Here is an 18549-nt window from a genome sequence, read left to right as displayed (position 1 = left end):
CGGAGCTCGACCATACACGGACTCAGCAAACATCCGAAGCTGCATCGGGAATCGTGAATCCCCATATTGCTCGATGATATCGCTCTTTTCCACCGCGCTTCGTAGGTCGTGCCATTGCGATGGGGTCATACCGAGTGTCTCACTCTTTCTTCGTCATTGCATCCCACCATGGCGGCAGTAAACCGGGACAACGCTCGACGCGCTCCAGGAAGCGCTTGAAGCCACGCAGCCCGTTGCCGGCACCACCATATATGCTATCCGCGTCTGCTTCGCCTTCAATGTTGTACATGTCCTCAGCGCGCAGTCGGTAAGCGTCGATCAGCAACCCGTAGACATCTCTTTCCGATCGATCATGGAGCCAAGTGCGATTTTCAAGACGCGTGAAGGGCCGGGCGACGCCCTGTTCCAACCCCTTCGGAGGCGACAAATTTGCCGTTGTAGGCCCATCTTGAAACGATGTCGTGGCATCGGCCTGTTTGCCACAAACCTTCTTATGGACCTTCCAGTCTGCCTTCTGGCAATCCCTGGAGCAGTACGGCGTGGTGGAACATTTCGCGCACCTCTTGAGGGCGACTTCAGGCGGCGACTTCTTGCAGCTATTGCACTCAAGGGCCATGGTGACCTAATTCCCATAACCAAATCGTGAAGATTGCGTTCTGAAAAAAGGTCGAATCAATTTGAAGCTCATTTTATGCCGCAGGGAGAAGATGGGGGGTAGCTTAGGCTTAAACGGGTAAGGTGCTGTAATGGGTTCAAGCAGCCGCACTCCCACCTCTCTTCTCCAACAGACTTGTCCAAGAACCAAACCGAATGCTCGCGCTCGGTTATGCCCAACTCTCGTCCCGTTCCTCAAGGCATTGGCGGACCCTGAAAGGGGCCGGTCTCCTGTATCGGCGCTGCGCCTTGACCAGCCACACTACCCCATTTTTTCGTCTACGCAATAGCCAGACTGGTCTACTATTTAGTCACCCGTGGGGCTTAGGTGTTACGCATTAATGTATTGAAATGTCAGTAGCGTTTACGTCTAGGCCCTATAGGAGAAATCCTCCGGGTGAAATACACATACATACACATACTATTTAGTCACCCCCTATTCATACACACCCTAGCCATCACTACTCTTGTGGGGGAAAAGCAAATGAGAGACGATACTCGGCCCTCTTGAGCGGATTCATCCATAGAGCGACTCGCCAATCTGTTGAATCTTCGGGCCGCGCCGCTGAAGGTTTAGGTAAAGAGGTTTCTTCTGCCAGAAGAACAAGATCTTCTGGTCGTCATGCCAGCTCTCCTGCTTGTGGGCCAACTCGAAATCGAAACGGTAGAGAAGGCGACAAATGATTAACCTCATCTCGGAATAGGCCAAGTTCTTGCCGATGCAATCTCGTGGGCCATAGCTGAATGGCTTGAAGACGGCCCGCTTGTCTGCTGCAAAGCGCCCCTCGTATCGAGGATGTGTGGCTGGCAGCCATCGTTCTGGGATATACGACTCGGCCTCGACGAAGTTGGCTGGGTTCTGGAAAGTAGCCCATGGATATACGGAAAGATGGGTCTGATAGAGAAGCAAAGACGTCAGAACAAAGATTGTCAAGGATCGCATCAAAGAAAAAGGGTGTCTCGAGAATTGAAAGCCGGACTCACCCCTGCCGGCACAAACTTGCCGTCCACCATATCGCCAGGAGACTCGGGTAGCAGTCTCGGCCGCGGGCGGATACATTCGAAGTATTTCGTTGATACAGGCCTGCAGATACTCGAGCGAGCGGGTGCTGACCAAGTTGATGTCTTCTTCGGATGCGAAAGCGGCGCGAATCTCGTCGGCGAGCAGGGTGTAGGCCAGTGGGTTCCGCGACAGGTAAAAGCAAAATCCCGACAGAGCTGTCGCCGTTGTTTCACTGCCGGCGACGACAAGTGCATGCGTATTCACCAGGACCTCGCTCTCGCTCATGCCGTCGCCACCATCGCGAGTCTTCTTCATCATGTAGGCTATGATATCCTGGTGTTCACCGGGTGGTTTCGGGCCGTGCTCTAGGCGAGCCTTGGCCTTGTCTTTGGCACCGGATCGGGCCCCGAGTAATACTTTTGCCAACGACCGCCGGCTGGATTTGCCGATGATCCAGCCGATGAGTGGGTAGTACTGAGAAAAGCGTAGAAGAAGTATGCCTTGAACGCCGCGAAAGATGGTCAGTACCCAGGGTGGTATCCGTTGTTCTCAAGCAGGAGAAAGAGTCGGAAAACACCAAGTCGCCAATGATGTCGAAAGTTGTAAAGTTCAGCCATTCGACAATGTTGATGCTTTGGCCCTCGTCGGCACGCCGAGAAAGGCGGTCGAGCATCATATCCACATACTTGATAATGACAGGTTCCTGCTGCGCCAGGGCAGCGTCGCTAAATGCATGGCCCAGCTGTCGGCGTTGTCGTCGGTGACCGTCACGAGAAGCGGAGACGAGAGCTTCGTGTTGTTCTATCGCACGGAGGATGAGCAAGTGGGCATAAAGATCAGGGACTGGAAGACTCTTGATTCTGCTATCTAAGGTGGGAAAGAGGCGAGATCTTTATAGACTGCCTGAATATGAGAATGGAAGGGAATGGTAGTGAATGGAAGCATCTGATCAGATCATCTGGAAGCCACCGATGCGTCGATGATGCCTCCTAGAAGTTTCTGGGGAAATGTGAAACGGACTGTGCGAATAGGGGGTCAGACTGTTGGAGGCTGATATCCTATGTGTGACATGTTCTTTAAACACGGGGGGTGTTTTCTGGAATTCTGCTTTTCCGCCTGGTCGACGGCCATAAACCTCTGGCCATCCAATGGAGCCGTCCAAGGAGACGTGATTTGGTCCGATTCGCACCGCGGGCCATACTTTGATGCAGTTTGGCAACATGTCTCACCCAAGTTCCTGGATGTAGTTGAGTATGCAGCGGGTAACGATGTAAGAGACAGATGCAGCGGTCCAGGAAACTTGGAAAGTGGATGGAACCAAATACGATAGATGCCTTGCGCTACGCCGTAGGCAACGATCTAGATCGCTGTCAGAACACAGCCACGTCAAAGGAGGACTACCCGTTGATCTTGGTGTGGGGCCACAGCAGCCCAACTAAGTGTCTTCGCCACTTAGTTGGCCCAAAAAATCCGGCACAGCCCAAAAAATCCGGCACAGCAGGGTCCTCAATTTGGGGTGCAAAATCAAGGGAAATTCTACGCTTCGCTTCATGGTGCCGTCAATGCGACTTCAAATAGCTAAAATATACATGTGATCAATAGCTGCGGATCACCTAAAGACGCAAGTAACAACGAAAAGTGAAAAAATCACGTCTTTGGGCCTATTTAGGAGCTGCCGCCTTCCAGTCGAAGAGATAGGAAGACCGCGTTTGTGAGTCCAAATAGACGTATTATGTAGTAATTTCGCCTGTTGTGCGTCTCTGAGAGCTATTTTATCCATACCTGTGTTCCTGGAGCGTCTGCTGTATCTTGTTGGACGATCGGGTGCGCGGTCGAGGGCATGGTGTATCGACTACCGCTTCAACCGCTGCTAACGGCGGCGATGAGGTATATTCTCTTGCGTGTCGAGTAAATTGTCCTCGTCTTCATCGTCGGCGCCATCCTCACTATGTTTGTCAAGATCGAGGCCTGTGAAATAGACGGTATCGTCACTGCCGGGCAACGACGACATATCTGTAAGTGGGCGAGGTCGGGTCGCTGCGCGCGCCCTGACATCTCTGGCGGAGTTATTTCTCTTCGTGGTATCATAGAAAAGGATTCCTTGGATGGCTCTTTCTAAACTCTAGCCAGGGCTTAAAGTTCAATGTCTTGACTCTGCCATTGACTAACTGCTTCTTCCCGACTTTATAGTCTTCTCGGATCTTCTGCATCTCTCCACGAACTCGTTTAAGATGCATCCTTATCTCCTGGCGCGTTTGAAGCCGGGTTTGCTTTGCCTGGAGCTCCTCATACTCCCGGGTGATGTCGGCCATGCTGGAGCTCGTGATAAACTCTCCGCGCGGCCTGACAATCTTGCCTCTCTTCATTCGATTCGCATACGCCTGGGTTCGGCTATTCTTATCGCTGACTATGCCTGGGAATGTGACGCCATCGCGATAGACTCGGTGTTCACTTTCGCAAGAACCCGCAAGTTTTCTCGTGATGGCGAGCTCATGAGGGCCCATACCGTTGCCGGATATCATTGAGGGCATCCGCGGCGACTTGGAAACGCGTCTCCGAGGGTAGGAGCGAGGCGTATGCAGGATTGATCGGCTGCTGTTGTCGTAGCTGCTCGTGGAGGATCTTGGTGATCACCGGCGCTGGGTCGACAGGAAAGAGGCCTGTTTTTCAAATGCCGCCATAATGTTATGCCGCGTGAAGCCAGCCTCATATACGTCCTGAAAAGCTGTGAGGAAGTTGACCCGCGAAAATGATATGTTGCCTTCTGCGAGCGACTTCGAAGCGCTTTCTGATGTGCTGACTTTAGTGGCTGGAATACCCCAACATCAAGCGGCTGCATGAGGTGGGTGGAATGTGGAGGAAAATAGCAATGATGATATCAAACTTGATACAATACTCAGCAAAGTCAAGGGTGGTATGCCCTGTAAAGCCATCCACAACAAGCAATCGGTAGATCTTCTCGTCGTCAGGCCGTTGGTTTGGCGGCGCCTCCACGCGACTCATCCCCATGTTGGGGCGCCGAAGATGCTCGTCACAGCCGAACCACTCTTCCAGCGAATTTCCTGACTGTTTTGCTTGCGCTGACGATGCCCAAGACCAGCAGTTGAAATGCCTTGCCCACTCAAGGTGTATCTCTGCGTTGGAAAAGCCAGTTGGCGACTGGGCAAACCGTACGCCTGTCATGATGTCGATGCCGGCCCAGTTGGTGGTAGGGTAATGTTGGAAAACAAGCCAGGGTGGAAGAGAGTCCCCCACTGCGTTAACTGAGGCAATTACCGTGCAGGATTCTCGGTTTGCTGGGTCTAAAACTCGGGGCCGGGTGCTCTTGACTCTAGTGGTGCGCGTGATGAGAACTTGGATGCGTTCTCGCAGGCACCCAATGCGTATTCCGGCCTCGTCTTCATTCCAGATCTCTGAACTGCCAATACGGTAGCTGGTGATGATTTCTCGAAGCTTTGAGTAGAAAATTCGACTTCTTCTACCCCGTGGGCTTCAAAGGACTTCGGGCTCGTTCAACTGCTTTGAGATACGTCTTCGCGATCGCAGGATGACTTCCACGCCAATTGTCAAGCCAACTTGACGAGACCGGGCGGGCATTGGGATCTCGACGCATTCTTATTGCATTTGCAACAGCTTCAAGTTGCTCTCTCGTGGCGGGCATGCCGGTGCGTTCCATCCACTGTACATACGCAACCAGGGCGTCGTCTTCGTCCTCCGTCAGCGCCAATGGACGCCCTGGAGCACGGGAAAGGGGTTTCTTATGAAATTAATGGCTCTCTGTACGGATGAGCTCTTCACATTGTAACGGATGGCCGCATCTCGCACGGAAAGAGGCGTTCTTTTTGGTGTTGTTGAGCGACGAACATCGGCTCTGGGGTCGCGACGAGACGCCAGAACGGCTTTGCTGCCTCCAGGGTAGCCATGTTATCTGTCATAATGTATTCCGGCAAAAGATACGTAAATAAAGTCAAGTTGCGCGAGAAAACGCGGTTGAGATGCATAGGGTTGACGTTTTGGAGGTGGGCTGCTGTGCCGGATTTTTTGGGCTGTGCCGGATTTTTTGGGCCAACTAAGTGGCGAAGACACTTAGTTGGGCTGCTGTGGCCCCACACCAAGATCAACGGGTAACTTAGTGCAGTTACCAGCAAGAATAACAGGCCAAGAGTGTGCAAAAGGTTGCCATCGTACTGCCAAAGGCCCCGCCAGGAATCAAAGCCGATCTTGCTGAGGTCGGTAGAACTCATTGCCGAGGAAGTTGCAAAGAGTTGCTAATAAGCGGACAAGAAAACTGTTAGCTTTCGAGAGCCGAGTGACGAGACTCTCCGCTCCCCAAGGTGCGTCATGGCTTATATAGACTACCGTACAGGCCATCTCGCACGGAGTCGAGCCCGGTACCCGCGGTGTGCAAGTGACGCGACATCATTGGGCGCAGGCCACTACCGTAGAAATTCAACAAATTCGTTTCACTTTTTAGCGCTTGGGCCGGGGAGCTCCCCACAGGTTTCAGCCCCACCAAATTTGTATACGAAAGATACCTGGCCGTGCCGGCGTTGTGCGCTGAGTTGTCAGACTGGCAGAGGCGGGCCCGGCTAGATGTACATTCTGTATACAAATTTGGTGGCGCTGAGACCTGTGGGGAACCCCCCGGTCCAGGCGCTAAAAGTCGAACGAATTTGCTGAATTTCTACGGAGTACGTACGGTATGCGTGTTCCTCGTGTCTCAGGAAACGGGTCGAGAACTACCCGTAGTGGAACACGTGGACCAATGACGACTTGCAACCCCATGTTACCTATGCAGACCAGAAACATCAAAAGCACCATTCATAAACAGGAACATAAATCCATCACAGACGACTATGATGGCCGATCTTGAGGCACTTCTTAGCCGAGAATACGAATACTGGCACACCTTTCGTTGCACATCGCGCATAAGGCGGGGGTCACCGGGTGGAGAAACTGGAGATTTCATACCCACCAAGGCCACCATTGTCTCGCACTTGGGGTCATGCAGAACGAATCCGCTAGGATAAGGAGCATGCCAGTGCCCACATGTGCACATGCATGCTATTCATACTCCGCGGGGTGGGTGCAAGTGCTGGCTCAGGGTTGGCGATATTTGGATCGTTAGCCGCTAATAACTCCATTCCCAGAGTACGACCAACCATATCTAAAACAAACAAACCGCTTACAAATACGCCGCTCCTGCATCTTAGATTCGTCAGTTTGGGGTTACATTCAAGCTCTTGCTCTTCCGTTGCCCAACATATTCACCTCCGACCCAGCACCTCACATAATACACACCCGGTGAAGCCGAGGCTGGAGTCTGACCAGTCTTTCACTTCAAGAGTCACGAACGCCCGAGGCCACAAGGCATCGCCGGTTATTGGATGCTCAGCTTCAAGTTGTCGAAGCATCTGAAGCGTTCCGACTGACTTCTTACTCCGCACGAGCAATCCAGTACGTGTACGTGTCGCCATGGTGCATATGGTAAAGCTAATCCAGAGTCATTTTAGAGACCTTCAAGATGGAAACAAACAAGAGAAACGACTTGCGACCTCTTGGCTCAGCCGCCAGGTCACTCATAGCCAGGTGTTTCACCAGCTGCGACCGTCACTACGGTCTTAGCACGGCCAGCTGCCAAGTCTATGACACAGCTTGGGTAGCTATGGTCATGAAGATAACTGACAACGAGAAGCGGTGGCTCTTCCCGAGAGCTTCTACTATTTGCTAGAAATACAGGCGGATGATGGCAGTTGGGGCTCTCCTCCTGCAACACAAACCGCAGGAATCCTGGATACCGCTTCGGCCCTGTTGGCTCTCCTCAAACATGTCAAAGAACCACTCCAAGTGAACAATGTGTCCCTTGGAGAGCTGAGGAAACGCATTGCAAGCGGCTCTAAATCACTTCAGAAACAATTGGAAGCATGGAACGACGTCTTGGAGGTTAATCACATTGGTGTTGAGATGATTGTTCCCTCCTTGCTCAGTTATCTCGAGCAGGAAGACGCGCCGTTAAGTTTCGACTTCGCTTGCAAAGCGGTTCTCATGGCGATGAACAACGAAAAAATGTCCCGTTTCAAACCAGAGTCCTTGTACGAGCAGAAGCCATCGTCTGCGATTCACTCGCTCGAGGCCTTTGTCGGCAAGATCGACTTTGACCAGGTTTCCCATCACCTCTGGCAAGGTTCCATGATGGCTTCGCCCTCGTCTACTGCCGCCTATTTAATTCACGCATCACACTGGGACGAAGAAGCCGAAGTGTACCTACGCCACGTTATCAAGGCCGGTGCTGGGCATGGCAGCGGCGGAATCCCCGGAACATTTCCGATAACGCACTTTGAGTACAGTTGGGTAAGTCAATATTATCAACTTGCTGAGGTGGGAAGAGCTGACAGTTTGATCTAGGTTCTGGCGACACTACTTCGGAGCGGCTTTTCCAAGTTGGATCTAGAATGTGCGGAACTACAATGCATGGCAAATACCCTCCGCAAGGCCTTTGAAGAAGAAGATGGCATCATTGGGTTTGGTAAATCCCGTCCAACTTACCTACACTGGCAGCGTTACAAAATATGGTTGTGTGCTGACCTAGCAATAGCCCCGTGCGCCCCGGACGTGGATGATACAGCCAAAGGCCTTTTGGCTCTAAGCCTGCTGGATCACCAAGTTAGCCCGGATCGGATGATTGAGGTCTACGAAGGGCAGCATCATTTTATTACATTCGGCTCAGAACGGGATCCGAGTCTCACTTCCAACTGTCACGTTCTCGTCGCCCTTCTCCACCAGCCAGATGTTTCTTGTTTCCATTCGCAAATCTTAAAGACGACCAAATACATCTGTGGACACTGGTGGTCCAGTGATTGCCATGTGAAGGACAAATGGGTAAGTACATCCATTCCCGGGACTGGTCAGTTTATCTCTGACACTGGATCTCAGCACCTGAGCCACCTGTATCCGACCATGCTCTTAGCAGAAGCCTTTACACTGTTCCTTGAACTCCTAGACGGTGGTGCCCTTTCTGATATTGTCAGTCAGGAACTTCATTCGAGTTTGCATTTCCTTGTTTCAGGCTTGCTTCCGGACGCTGATTGAGCAAGAAGAGGACGGCTCTTGGGGCGGGCTCCCAGAGCAAACCTGTTATGCCATCCTGACGCTAGCCGAGGCCCGAAAGGTATTATTTTTCCGGGATCTGCTGGCCCAGATACAAGCTGCTATTGACCGTGGGGTTCTTTTTCTGGACTCCCGTGATTACCAGCGAATGGATCACGGTTGGGCCTCGAAAACAGCTTATCGAGTTGCTTTTGTCGCAGAAGCGTATGAGATTGCCGCTCTCAACGTTCCTCATGTGAAGCAGACCATTGGAGCTGTTGGCCATAGTCTCCCACCTGCTCTCACCGCGACAGAGCTGAATGGGTACACGAATCTGGTGCGCCAAACGCCACTATTTTCCAGGCTCCCGGACTGGGTACTCCGAGGGTCGCTGGTCGAATCAAGCCTTTTCATACCGCTTCTTCGAGCCCAACGACTCAAAGTGTTTGACAGAGACGAGATTCACATAGCGGAGGACAAGTATCTAAACATCATCCCCTTTACGTGGATTGGTTGTAACAACAGGGTTCGTACTTTTGCGCCTACATCATTGCTCTACGACCTTATGCGGTTGTCTATGCTCGGCTTTCAGATCGACGAATTCATCGAGGCTGTCGCTTCGCCTGCTATCAAAGATGTCTCTATCCTACATGAACTAATCGATCAGATCATTGACGGCACGGTTCAACAGCAGAGCAGCGATCCATCCAATGACACGAATCGCTTCAAAAATGCTCAATCAACCCCCGGTGACCTTGTCGGAAGCAATTCGCTAGCGCCCCAGGAAGTCAGCGTTCCTTTGACTCGCTTCGTGGCATATGTTCTCAACCACGAGTTGGTTTTGACCAGCAGTGCTTGGGATCGCCAGAACTTGCATCATGAGCTGCGAGCTTTCTGCATGCCCATGCAACCCAAGCTGAGGAAAATTCACGGTTTGAGCAGCAAGGGCTGCAGAACAACACTGTCTACACATCCGCCATGCGATCCTTTTTCAACTGGGTCCGCACAACAGGAGCAGATCATGTGGCGTGCGCATACTCATTCGCTTTCGCGTGTTGCCTCATCTCGTCCTCATTAGGCTCCGGCACAGAAGTGTTCCCCACTGTGACGGAGAAGTACATTGCAGCTGCAGCCGCTCGACATCTGACGACGATGTGCCGCATGTACAACGATTTCGGCTCTGTAGCTCGTGATACCGCAGAACACAACGTCAATTCTGTCCATTTCCCTGAATTTGGGCATTACTCATCCGTATCACCCGAGGAGCCAACGGAAAAGAAGCACGCTCTTGCTGTGTTGGCTGATTACGAACACGACTGTCTCATCCGTGCGCTTGATTTGCTTGAGCAACAGTCTCTGAGAACACAGCTTGGGCCGTGCGAATCCAGGGCTTTCAAGAAAAGGAAAATGAGTGTCATCAGATTGTTTTGTGACGTCACAGACATGTTTGACCAACTTTATGTTCAACGGGATCTTTCGAGCAAGATCAAAACCTAAGCTTGCGCATCAACCCTTGGAGTTATAACTAAAATACTACGTCACACCTTGCACTTTAGGGCTGTGGTGCAAGGCGTACAATCAGCCAAAGGCTGCGAGTCTGCGGACCAACAGGTCAAGCAGTCGCCGAAGGTTGAGCAGTCAAATTATCTACAACCATAAAACTATCCCGTGCATTATCTACGCCCTGGATCATTTTCGTAACAGTTCTTCATCGCGAGATTCGCGAGCTGCATCACGTGGAGTTATGCAGACCCGTGGTCTGTCTTGTAGGGTTCTGTGCGAGAACCTGTTGTCTGCGAAGTTGCTGATATCTCATCTTCATCTTGGTGCCTCTGGCGGAAACTCGTAAGTAGGTGATTGTGGTCGAACGGCGCATCGAGGAACGTCTTCACTCGCGACACGGCCACGTAGCTTAAACCGGTCTGAAAGTCACGGCAGGACAGGTCCGTAACGATCAAGTCCTCGGTGATGCTTTGTGACTTGTGCACGGTGATTACCTAGCATACGATCAGGGGAAACTGGGTGCGAGAGCAAAGATTGCCTCCGATGAGGAAGTCCCTCTCCACTGGGAGAATCGGCACAATTTTCCTGCCGTCGCTGGTGGTCAAGCCGTCGCGAATGGTCAAGACCACCGGTCCGCCGTACCTGTCAAACTCCATCATTATAACACAGCGCGGGTCTCGCGTCAGATCGGCCCCAGGTGCCCAGGCGATATCGTAGACCGTACCGCGAGCGCACTGCGGAGGCCAATTGGCTGCCAAAGGTTGGACGTTGTGACGGCCGGGCACCGTCACACCCCCTTGCATCATGACTCACATATTGTGGAGCCAACGGCCCACACTTACGGAAGACATAAGAGCAGGGTGGTTTTCCATATACCTAGTATTGCAAGGGTCTTTCCATACAAGGTACGAAGTACCTTCGTACGGAGGCAGTTTTCAAAAGTCGTTGCTGACGCTAAAATAACCCCTGTTGTTGGCAGGGCTCGAGCATGAGGCAAACTGGGAACGTCGTTCAACCGGTGTGTCGTATTATGCTATGAGGATTGTCTATCTACTTGGGGGGACTAAAATCCGTCCCGATTCCCGCGCATGTCAAGTCATGCACGGGGGGTGCGTTGAGTAGCAAAAAGTCCGTTGATTCGCAAAAAAAAAATAGTGACTTATAGTTTAGTGAGCGGTCCACACAAATTAAGGTACCCCCCTTTTCCTACATATCCGCGTTACAAGAAAAACAACCCCGCATTTAACGCTAGATGACGCGCGATGCGCGTTAGACATCATGGTCTTTACTAGTACATCACAAGACTAGTTAATTAACGATAACAATTACTACGATTTTACTATCTATCCCTTGCAGTATGGCTCTCTAGAAGGTAACTCATCTATTATCAATACGTGGATCGATTCAGAGACCGGCTTGCCTCATTTCTCGCGCTTTACACCCGATAACCTCGAGACGCGAACCGTCGCAGCAACCCAGCTCTATCACGATGGGTTTTACCGTACAATCATGGCAGCTTCTGCTGCATTACGCGTACCCTACTATCGGTTACGGTCTCGTATTCAAGGCAATCATCCAAAGGCTACCAATGGAGGCAACCGTACACTTCTTTCACCGGAAGAAGAGAAGGAGGTACTATGCTGGGCGCATCGCCGCATCACACAAGGCCACCACATCCAGCAACGCTCCTTACAACAACATGCCAACGCGATACTCAAAGCTACGGGCCGAGGTAATACTACAGCTAGTGGGTCATGGGCTCGACGATTTATAAAACGCTACAAACAATATTTCCATCGTCGAAAGGCAGCTTCTGAGACGCAAAGCGTAAAGTCATGCAAGACCGTGAAGTCCTCTCTCGATTCTACCAAGACTGGAATAGGTACATCGATAGAAATAGCATCAGACGCGAGAATATCTGGAACTTCGATGAAACAGGCTTTATGGTGGGGTATTTACATACCGGGACGTATATTTGGACCTTTAACGAAGTCAATAACCCCGTCTTAACAGACTCTCGGGATACGGTCTCGATTACTGCTATAGAGTCAATCTCCGCGACCGGCAGCAGTATCCTCCTTTCCTCATCCTTCCAGGGCACAGATCCCGGTCCGTTGGGTTAACGATAACCTCGATAAAGGCATAACAATTACAACAAGCCCAAAGGGCTACGTCAACGATATCCTTGCCCTCGAATTCATCGACCACTTCGAGCGTCACACCCGGCCCCAAGTCCCCGAAGAGGAGCGCCTTGTCTTAATGGACGGCTGCGAGAACCACTTTACATACGAATTGGTGCATTTTTGCTACCAACACAATATACAGCTGTTCCCGTTACCGCCTCATGTGACTAACCTACTCCAGCCGCTTGACGTTGGGGTCTTTGGTCCCTACAAGCACTGGCATCAACAAGTGCTATATCGTGAGATTGCAAACGGAGCTACTAACTTCAACAAGACCGACTTCCTTTTCCATCTTCAAGAGATGCGTAACCGAACCTTTAAGCGGCCTACGATCCTATCAGCCTGGGAGAAATCTGGTCTCTTTCCATTCAACCCAAGCGTCGTCCTCGACCAGTTGCAAGATGCGTTATCCTCATTAACCGACTCTGTCCGCGAACGAGAACTCCCTGGGTTCGTTGAGGAAGGCACGCCAATAGATGACGATAGTAGTAACGAGGATGCATTCGAAAATATGCGCTCTACACCACAGACGCCAACTTCTCGATCGATCGAAGCGGTTCCAGGCGGTAGAGGGCCAGCAACGCCCGTTACAGTCCATCGTATTGACTGGAAGACCCTCAAAACACCACGGCTAAATCTTCACGACATCCACAAATGCCATGAATTCATCAGACTACGAATAGACCTCTCTATTGCATCAGGTACGCCTATTACGCCGTCAGTTGCACACGTACAGGGAAAAGTACGTAAAGCAGCGCACACCCTCGCACTCAATGGTATCACCGCCACGGATGAGATGAGGCGTCTCAAAGAGAATCAGCTTAGACGATCGAAACTAGCAGAAGGGACATCGATTGTAGGGAAATTCGGGCCATTAACCGTCCACGATTCGAGACTACGTGTCGCAAAAGACGAATACAACCGACTGGCTGCACAGGCTGACGAGGCACGAAGGCGGCTTAAAAAGGAAGTCCGTGAAGAGGCTGCGTTTTGCGCCGCTGGGTTAGGCAGGTTAAGGGTACCTGCCGAGATAGTATCTCGAAGTCATCAAACAAGCAGCTACGGCTCCTTGGCCGCGACAAACGAGGTCTTCGAAGCTACATGGATAGTATCGAGTCGATATGTTACCAATACGCCGCTTTCCGTGCCCTTGGCGATCCAGATCGATCGACTGACTGTCCTTTCGCTTGGATATGGTACAATGACATTACGTACACTCGAAGCAGCGTTCTTACTTGGCCCAAAGACTACGATCGCGAGGTCGTACAGAAAGCCGTTGAATTGGTTATCTTAGAGACCCAAGAGAGGTCTACAGCACGAAGGGCGCTTACGTTTGAAGTTGACGGAATTGAGATTACTGAAGAGATCGTTATTGACGGGCTAACCGAGGAATTTGAAGCTATTATAAAGGAGGAATAGATAGGCAATCTAGCATCGTGAGACCATCAATCTAGCTGTATGTGATGGTAGGCACCTATGTGCCTACAGATACGCATGCGCACAAGCTGTAGGCTGAGTCACAGTCACGACAGGTAGGGTAACCGGTGATGACTTCAATTGTAACTAACTAGGAAGAGGAAGCTATTCACAAGAAACGGAATGTGCACCTGGTAATGGGGCATGCAGCCGGGGCTGCGTGCCCTGATCGCGGGGTAGGGTGTCACGTGGGAGTCGTGCATGAACCGTGATGGTATCCCGATTGCACGGGTTACTCAGCAGGTTAGTATTCCAACACAGGCAGTCTTTTCTTTTCGTGATGGAATCCGAAGGCTGCCGTGCCTGCCCTTCATTCCGGTCTCAATGAAGGGAGGCTCGTCATCATGGAGTCGTTTGTCGTTAGGTGGTGTCTGCGGTCACGGGTCGTTGTACATATCCTTCCACTCGAATCGTCAGCCTGTTCGTCTCAATCAACCGTTCCAAAGCACGGTTGGGTGCTGCTTGGTCATCGCATCAGCCGGGTTGTCATCCCCATTGATCCAACGGATCTCTGCCATCTCGCGCTGCTCGTAGGACTGCCTTAGCGCCATGATATCAATCATGAGTCGCTTCTCTTTCGTGGTCCCGAGCTTTACGAGGCATTCGTATAGCGAGTATGAGTCGGTGCAGACAATGAGGGGAGTCGGGGGTAGGTCCAGCTGCTTGACAATAGCCTGCAGGGTGGTCGCGATGACAATGGCCATATCGAAACCTTGGACCATGCCGTAGATCTCCGAGGCTAGCACGCTCCGGGTCACTCGCTTGCTCTTCGTAGATGACCAGTGCAGGACATTGCCTCTGATCGTGAAATCAGCAGGGCTCTGTTCCTCGTTGGCGAGCACAATAACAAAGCCCAGTTGTGAGCTTAGGTCTTTGTTGTTCGCGAACGAACCGTCCGTGAATACCATTAGCTTCGCAGTCGAAAGGCCAAGGGAACATAGCGGAGTCCTCGTTGCAGGTTGTCGGTCTGCCATTGTATCCGCTTGTTCAGGGTCTTGTAGTCCGGGGCTTCCGGCTGCTGCACTTGTGCTGCGACTGAGTAGTCGAACGTGGCCTCGGGCTGGCAGATTGATGCGATATATGCTCCGCGCGCGCGCTGTTGGGCGTATTGCTGCGCGCGATCCGTGGAGGAGAGAAAGATGGTGGCTAACTTCTGGCCTTGGCCCTTCTGCTGGATGATAAGGTCGTCTTTTTCGGCTAGAAGTGTGCAACCATTAAACTCGAGGGGAGTCGTGGCCGATAGCTGGCTCCTTGGTTTCGAGCGGAGCTTAGCCTTCTGGATCTCTTTTTCTTCTGCGGCCGCGAACTCAGGGGAGGCGAGGAGGAGGGTGTCATCCGTCTGCATAGCGACCATGCCGAAGCCGGCGGCTTGATCATTGGAGATCAACAAGCAGGGGTCAAAGGTGGAATGTGTCATACCGAGGCGCTCACGATGATGCCTATAATATGTCACGAACCAATGGAGACCTGACTCTGCTATGCCATACAGGGGAAGGATGACATGGATGATGGCGTCTGGGGGATAGCGGGGCACTAATTCCGCTGGGAGGCGTGCGAGTATCGTACGATTCAGGGGGGTTTTGGACTGAATATACGCTTGTGTGATATCACGCAGGAAGACGGAGGCTTCACCTGCGAGGGAGGGGGCAATTGAGAGGAGTAGCCGCTGTGCTGCCCGTTGCACGGTCGGCGACTGGGTAAGGATATTCTCTTTATCACGATCGTTATAGCCTTGAATGACGAGACGGGATTTCTCGTAGGCCTTGTGGTTGGTCCGAGTCCTTTAACTTCGCGGACCATGCGTGCTTTAAAGAGTCTTTGGCCTTTGTGGGCCACGGGGTCGAAACGAATGAACTCAAACACACCCTGTGCGATTAGGTTGTTAATCTCTTGGGTATCGGACTGTTCAAAGGGGGCACCTGGTGTGGTGATGTGGCCTTCGCGGCGCAATTGAACAGCGTGATATATAGTATATATCTCGTACCGCCCCTTAGCAGAGACCCGATATTTAAAGGCGGCTAGAATAATAGTGATTAACTTCCTTCTTTGACAGGTTGGCTACGCCGGTCTTGGGCTTGTTCTTGGAGCCTTTGGGGCGTCCTCGTCGGCGTTGTTCAGGTAGGAGCACAGGGGCAGGGCATCATCTTGATCGGGGTTAGGGGTGCATTGGGGTCGACTCGTCGGGGATTTGGCTGCGAGTCGTCGTGGGGTTGTGATGAGGGGCCTGAGGATCACGGTGGTATTTCTTGACCGCTGTGATCCTGAAGTTGCGGGGCCATTGACATGATTGATTGTTATTTCGTGGCCGTTATTGCCGATAACGATCCACGGGCCGGTCCAGCCGTCAGCCTCTCTCCACACGAGGACCTCGCTCTGCAGGGAAGCTCTGCAGCGCGCTCTACATTTGGTCCATTCCTCGTGTTGAGGGCATCTCTAACCTGACGGGCAGCGGCAGCACGGTGCAGAGCTGCCATGGCTTTCCGAATAGCCTCTGCGCGCTTGATCATAGGGGGAGAGGGCGGTGAATCGTGGTTGATTCGTGGGTATGCGCCGAAGACGAGGAGGGTAGGGACAAGGCCATCCGGGCCGGCTGTGTCATTGACTGCCTTTACAGCCATTTGGAGGAGGGCATCTGGGCTTCTCGACTCACCCAACTCTGCTTGGAGGATATCGTAGGCGCGGCGGAGGGACGTGGCGCATAAAGTCCGGGGGGCCTTGGTAGGTGTCTATCCACAGCATCCGTAGCGTTTCCCAGGTGTCTCGGGCGGTCATCGAGGGGAGGAACCTGGCGCCTTGGAACGCTGTGGCTTCGTCGATCACGTGTAGCACAGGCTTTCCGCCTATTTGGACTACATCCGCGGTTATCTCGAAATTGAACTCGCGGTCGTCTCTAAGGGTAAACCTGAAGCGTTGGGGAGGTGCCGTTGATTTGACAGTGGTGGCACATCCTCGTGATCTCACGGATTGACTGCTCATCAATATCATCATGCCCGGCACATCTAAGCAGTCGGTGGAGTCTAGCTGTGGCCGGGTGACCGAATCGTCGGTGAAGTCGTCGCAATTCGCGTTCGGTCAGGAATACTCTCGCAGTCTCTTCTTTACCTAGATGGAACCATGCGTGGCCCCATTTACGTACTGCGGGAACGCGAATGTCATCGCGGACGACTTCGTTGGTCTGATTGTTGAAAAACAAGCCTAGCCGGTCCATATCGGCTAGGAGAGGAGGAACGGGTCTTAGTGGGAAGAACGTGGAAATCAACGGGCCCGAATGCCGTGCGAATCGCGGTCGCACCGACAGACACAATCCGGGGTCCATCTCCAAAGGAGATGCCTGCCTGGCCTGCGCGGGTGGTATCGAGGGTAGCGCAGTGGTCTTCGCGCTGCCAGGCATGGAATTGGTCTAGGCCAGCGGTTGAAACGTCGGAAGCACCTGTGTCGAGCATGATGCCCTGATAACGCGTTGTGTAACGGTCATCGACAAGGAATTGTTGTGCCGGGGCCTTTTGAGGAGCGCTATAGGCATCTTCCTTAGTCAGACGGTGTAAAACAGCGTAATCTGCGAGGAATGATTGCGTGAAGAACAGCGAGCCAATCGCTGGGTCTTCATCGTCAATTTCATCGGCAGTATCATAGTCAGGGACAGGGTCTCGTCAAGTTCATGACCTTCGAATTCGGCGAGGAACATGGCGAAGTCCGGGGTCGTGTCGGAGGCATTGTGGGCATTAAGGAAATACATCCGTGATTGTTTCCGTTCTTCTATGGTATGCTTGGTAGACCAACAGCCAGCTTTGCCGCAGATGAAGCACACCTTCTTTCTCTGCGGCTGTCGTTTGGGGTTCGCGCTGTTATTGTTGCGGAAGGGGGGTCTATTCTGTTGATACTTGCGGTCGGTATACCATTGGGTGCTACCGTTGTCCGTGATCGCAAGTTCAATAGAGGCGCGGAGGTCGGCAAAGAGTTGTTCGCAATGGGCGGGGCTTTGTACAAGGCTTGCTTGAGCTCAGGCGTTCCACGGCAAGCGCGGATGACTGCGTTGCGGAGGTTGCTTTCGCCAGCTATTTCCGGCCCAATCGCTCGTTGACACAATTGGAGCTTGTCAAGCATTATATCAAGCACAGCGTGGAGGTCCTTGTCACTGTGCTTGCTACGGACACTGTTGAAGGTGATAGTTGACCAGTCCGTATGGTAATGCTCCAGATTCACGTTGGTATCGAAATGTTGCTTAAGTTGTCGGTAAGCGGCGGCGAACGTGAGGTCTGGGTCAAGATAAAGGTCATAGTAGGTCTTTGCTCGACCTGTAAGGGCGCGGGGGAGAAAGGCGTGTAGCTGACTCTCGGGGACTTCAACCGAACGGCAGGTGGTTAGGAAGTTCCTGATCTTATCGTCAAGGAGATCGTAAGGTTGACCTGAGTAGGTATCTTCCTTATTCCAAATCTTGACGAAGAGGGCGAGAGTCTGGGCATTGGTCGGGGTGTTCGGCACGTCTCGTGGTGGCAATGTGCGGTATGGGGTGTATTGTGGCGGATCTGACTTGGCTCTTGGGAATCGCCACTGAATTGGGGTAGGTAATAGGGGGAGCTGGTGTTACCTGGGGAGCTATCCTTGTGCGGTGAGGGAAGGTGTAGCTCGTCGGAGCGTTTGTAA

The 18549-nt window shown here is 52.3% G+C and overlaps 5 protein-coding genes across 5 annotated transcripts; 2 read left to right on the top strand and 3 right to left on the bottom strand.

Annotated features, from left to right (window-relative positions):
* Window positions 1–139: 139 nt before the first annotated feature.
* On the bottom strand, window positions 140–616 carry HRG_08657 (MYND finger domain-containing protein; the record flags this gene model as incomplete). Its single annotated transcript, XM_044867128.1, has 1 exon — window positions 140–616. One exon carries the CDS (start codon window positions 614–616, stop codon window positions 140–142), a length of 477 nt encoding a protein of 158 aa, XP_044718015.1.
* Window positions 617–1171: 555 nt separating this feature from the next.
* On the bottom strand, window positions 1172–1972 carry HRG_08656 (cytochrome p450 domain-containing protein; the record flags this gene model as incomplete). The annotated part of the gene is made up of 3 exons (XM_044867127.1): window positions 1172–1549; window positions 1639–1680; window positions 1769–1972. 3 exons carry the CDS (start codon window positions 1970–1972, stop codon window positions 1172–1174), a joined length of 624 nt encoding a protein of 207 aa, XP_044718014.1.
* Window positions 1973–7702: 5730 nt separating this feature from the next.
* HRG_08655 (ent-kaur-16-ene synthase) lies at window positions 7703–8805 on the top strand (the record flags this gene model as incomplete). The annotated part of the gene is made up of 5 exons (XM_044867126.1): window positions 7703–8008; window positions 8063–8183; window positions 8247–8536; window positions 8591–8680; window positions 8752–8805. The coding sequence occupies 5 exons, from the start codon at window positions 7703–7705 to the stop codon at window positions 8803–8805; spliced, it is 861 nt and encodes a 286-aa protein (XP_044718013.1).
* A 2950-nt stretch (window positions 8806–11755) lies between these two features.
* On the top strand, window positions 11756–13848 carry HRG_08654 (DDE superfamily endonuclease domain-containing protein; the record flags this gene model as incomplete). Its single annotated transcript, XM_044867125.1, has 5 exons — window positions 11756–12128; window positions 12185–12197; window positions 12260–12355; window positions 12406–13416; window positions 13464–13848. 5 exons carry the CDS (start codon window positions 11756–11758, stop codon window positions 13846–13848), a joined length of 1878 nt encoding a protein of 625 aa, XP_044718012.1.
* Window positions 13849–14265: 417 nt separating this feature from the next.
* Window positions 14266–17348, bottom strand: HRG_08653 (polyprotein; the record flags this gene model as incomplete). The annotated part of the gene is made up of 11 exons (XM_044867124.1): window positions 14266–14363; window positions 14411–14769; window positions 14955–15273; window positions 15373–15381; window positions 15472–15667; window positions 15712–15824; window positions 16556–16631; window positions 16726–16807; window positions 16875–16926; window positions 17008–17118; window positions 17198–17348. 11 exons carry the CDS (start codon window positions 17346–17348, stop codon window positions 14266–14268), a joined length of 1566 nt encoding a protein of 521 aa, XP_044718011.1.
* Between the last annotated feature and the right edge of the window lie 1201 nt (window positions 17349–18549).

This window comes from Hirsutella rhossiliensis (genome assembly GCF_020360975.1).
Source record: "Hirsutella rhossiliensis strain HR02 chromosome Unknown scaffold00010, whole genome shotgun sequence".
Taxonomy (NCBI): Eukaryota; Fungi; Ascomycota; class Sordariomycetes; order Hypocreales; family Ophiocordycipitaceae; genus Hirsutella; species Hirsutella rhossiliensis.
This window is presented reverse-complemented; position numbering and strand designations above follow the sequence as displayed.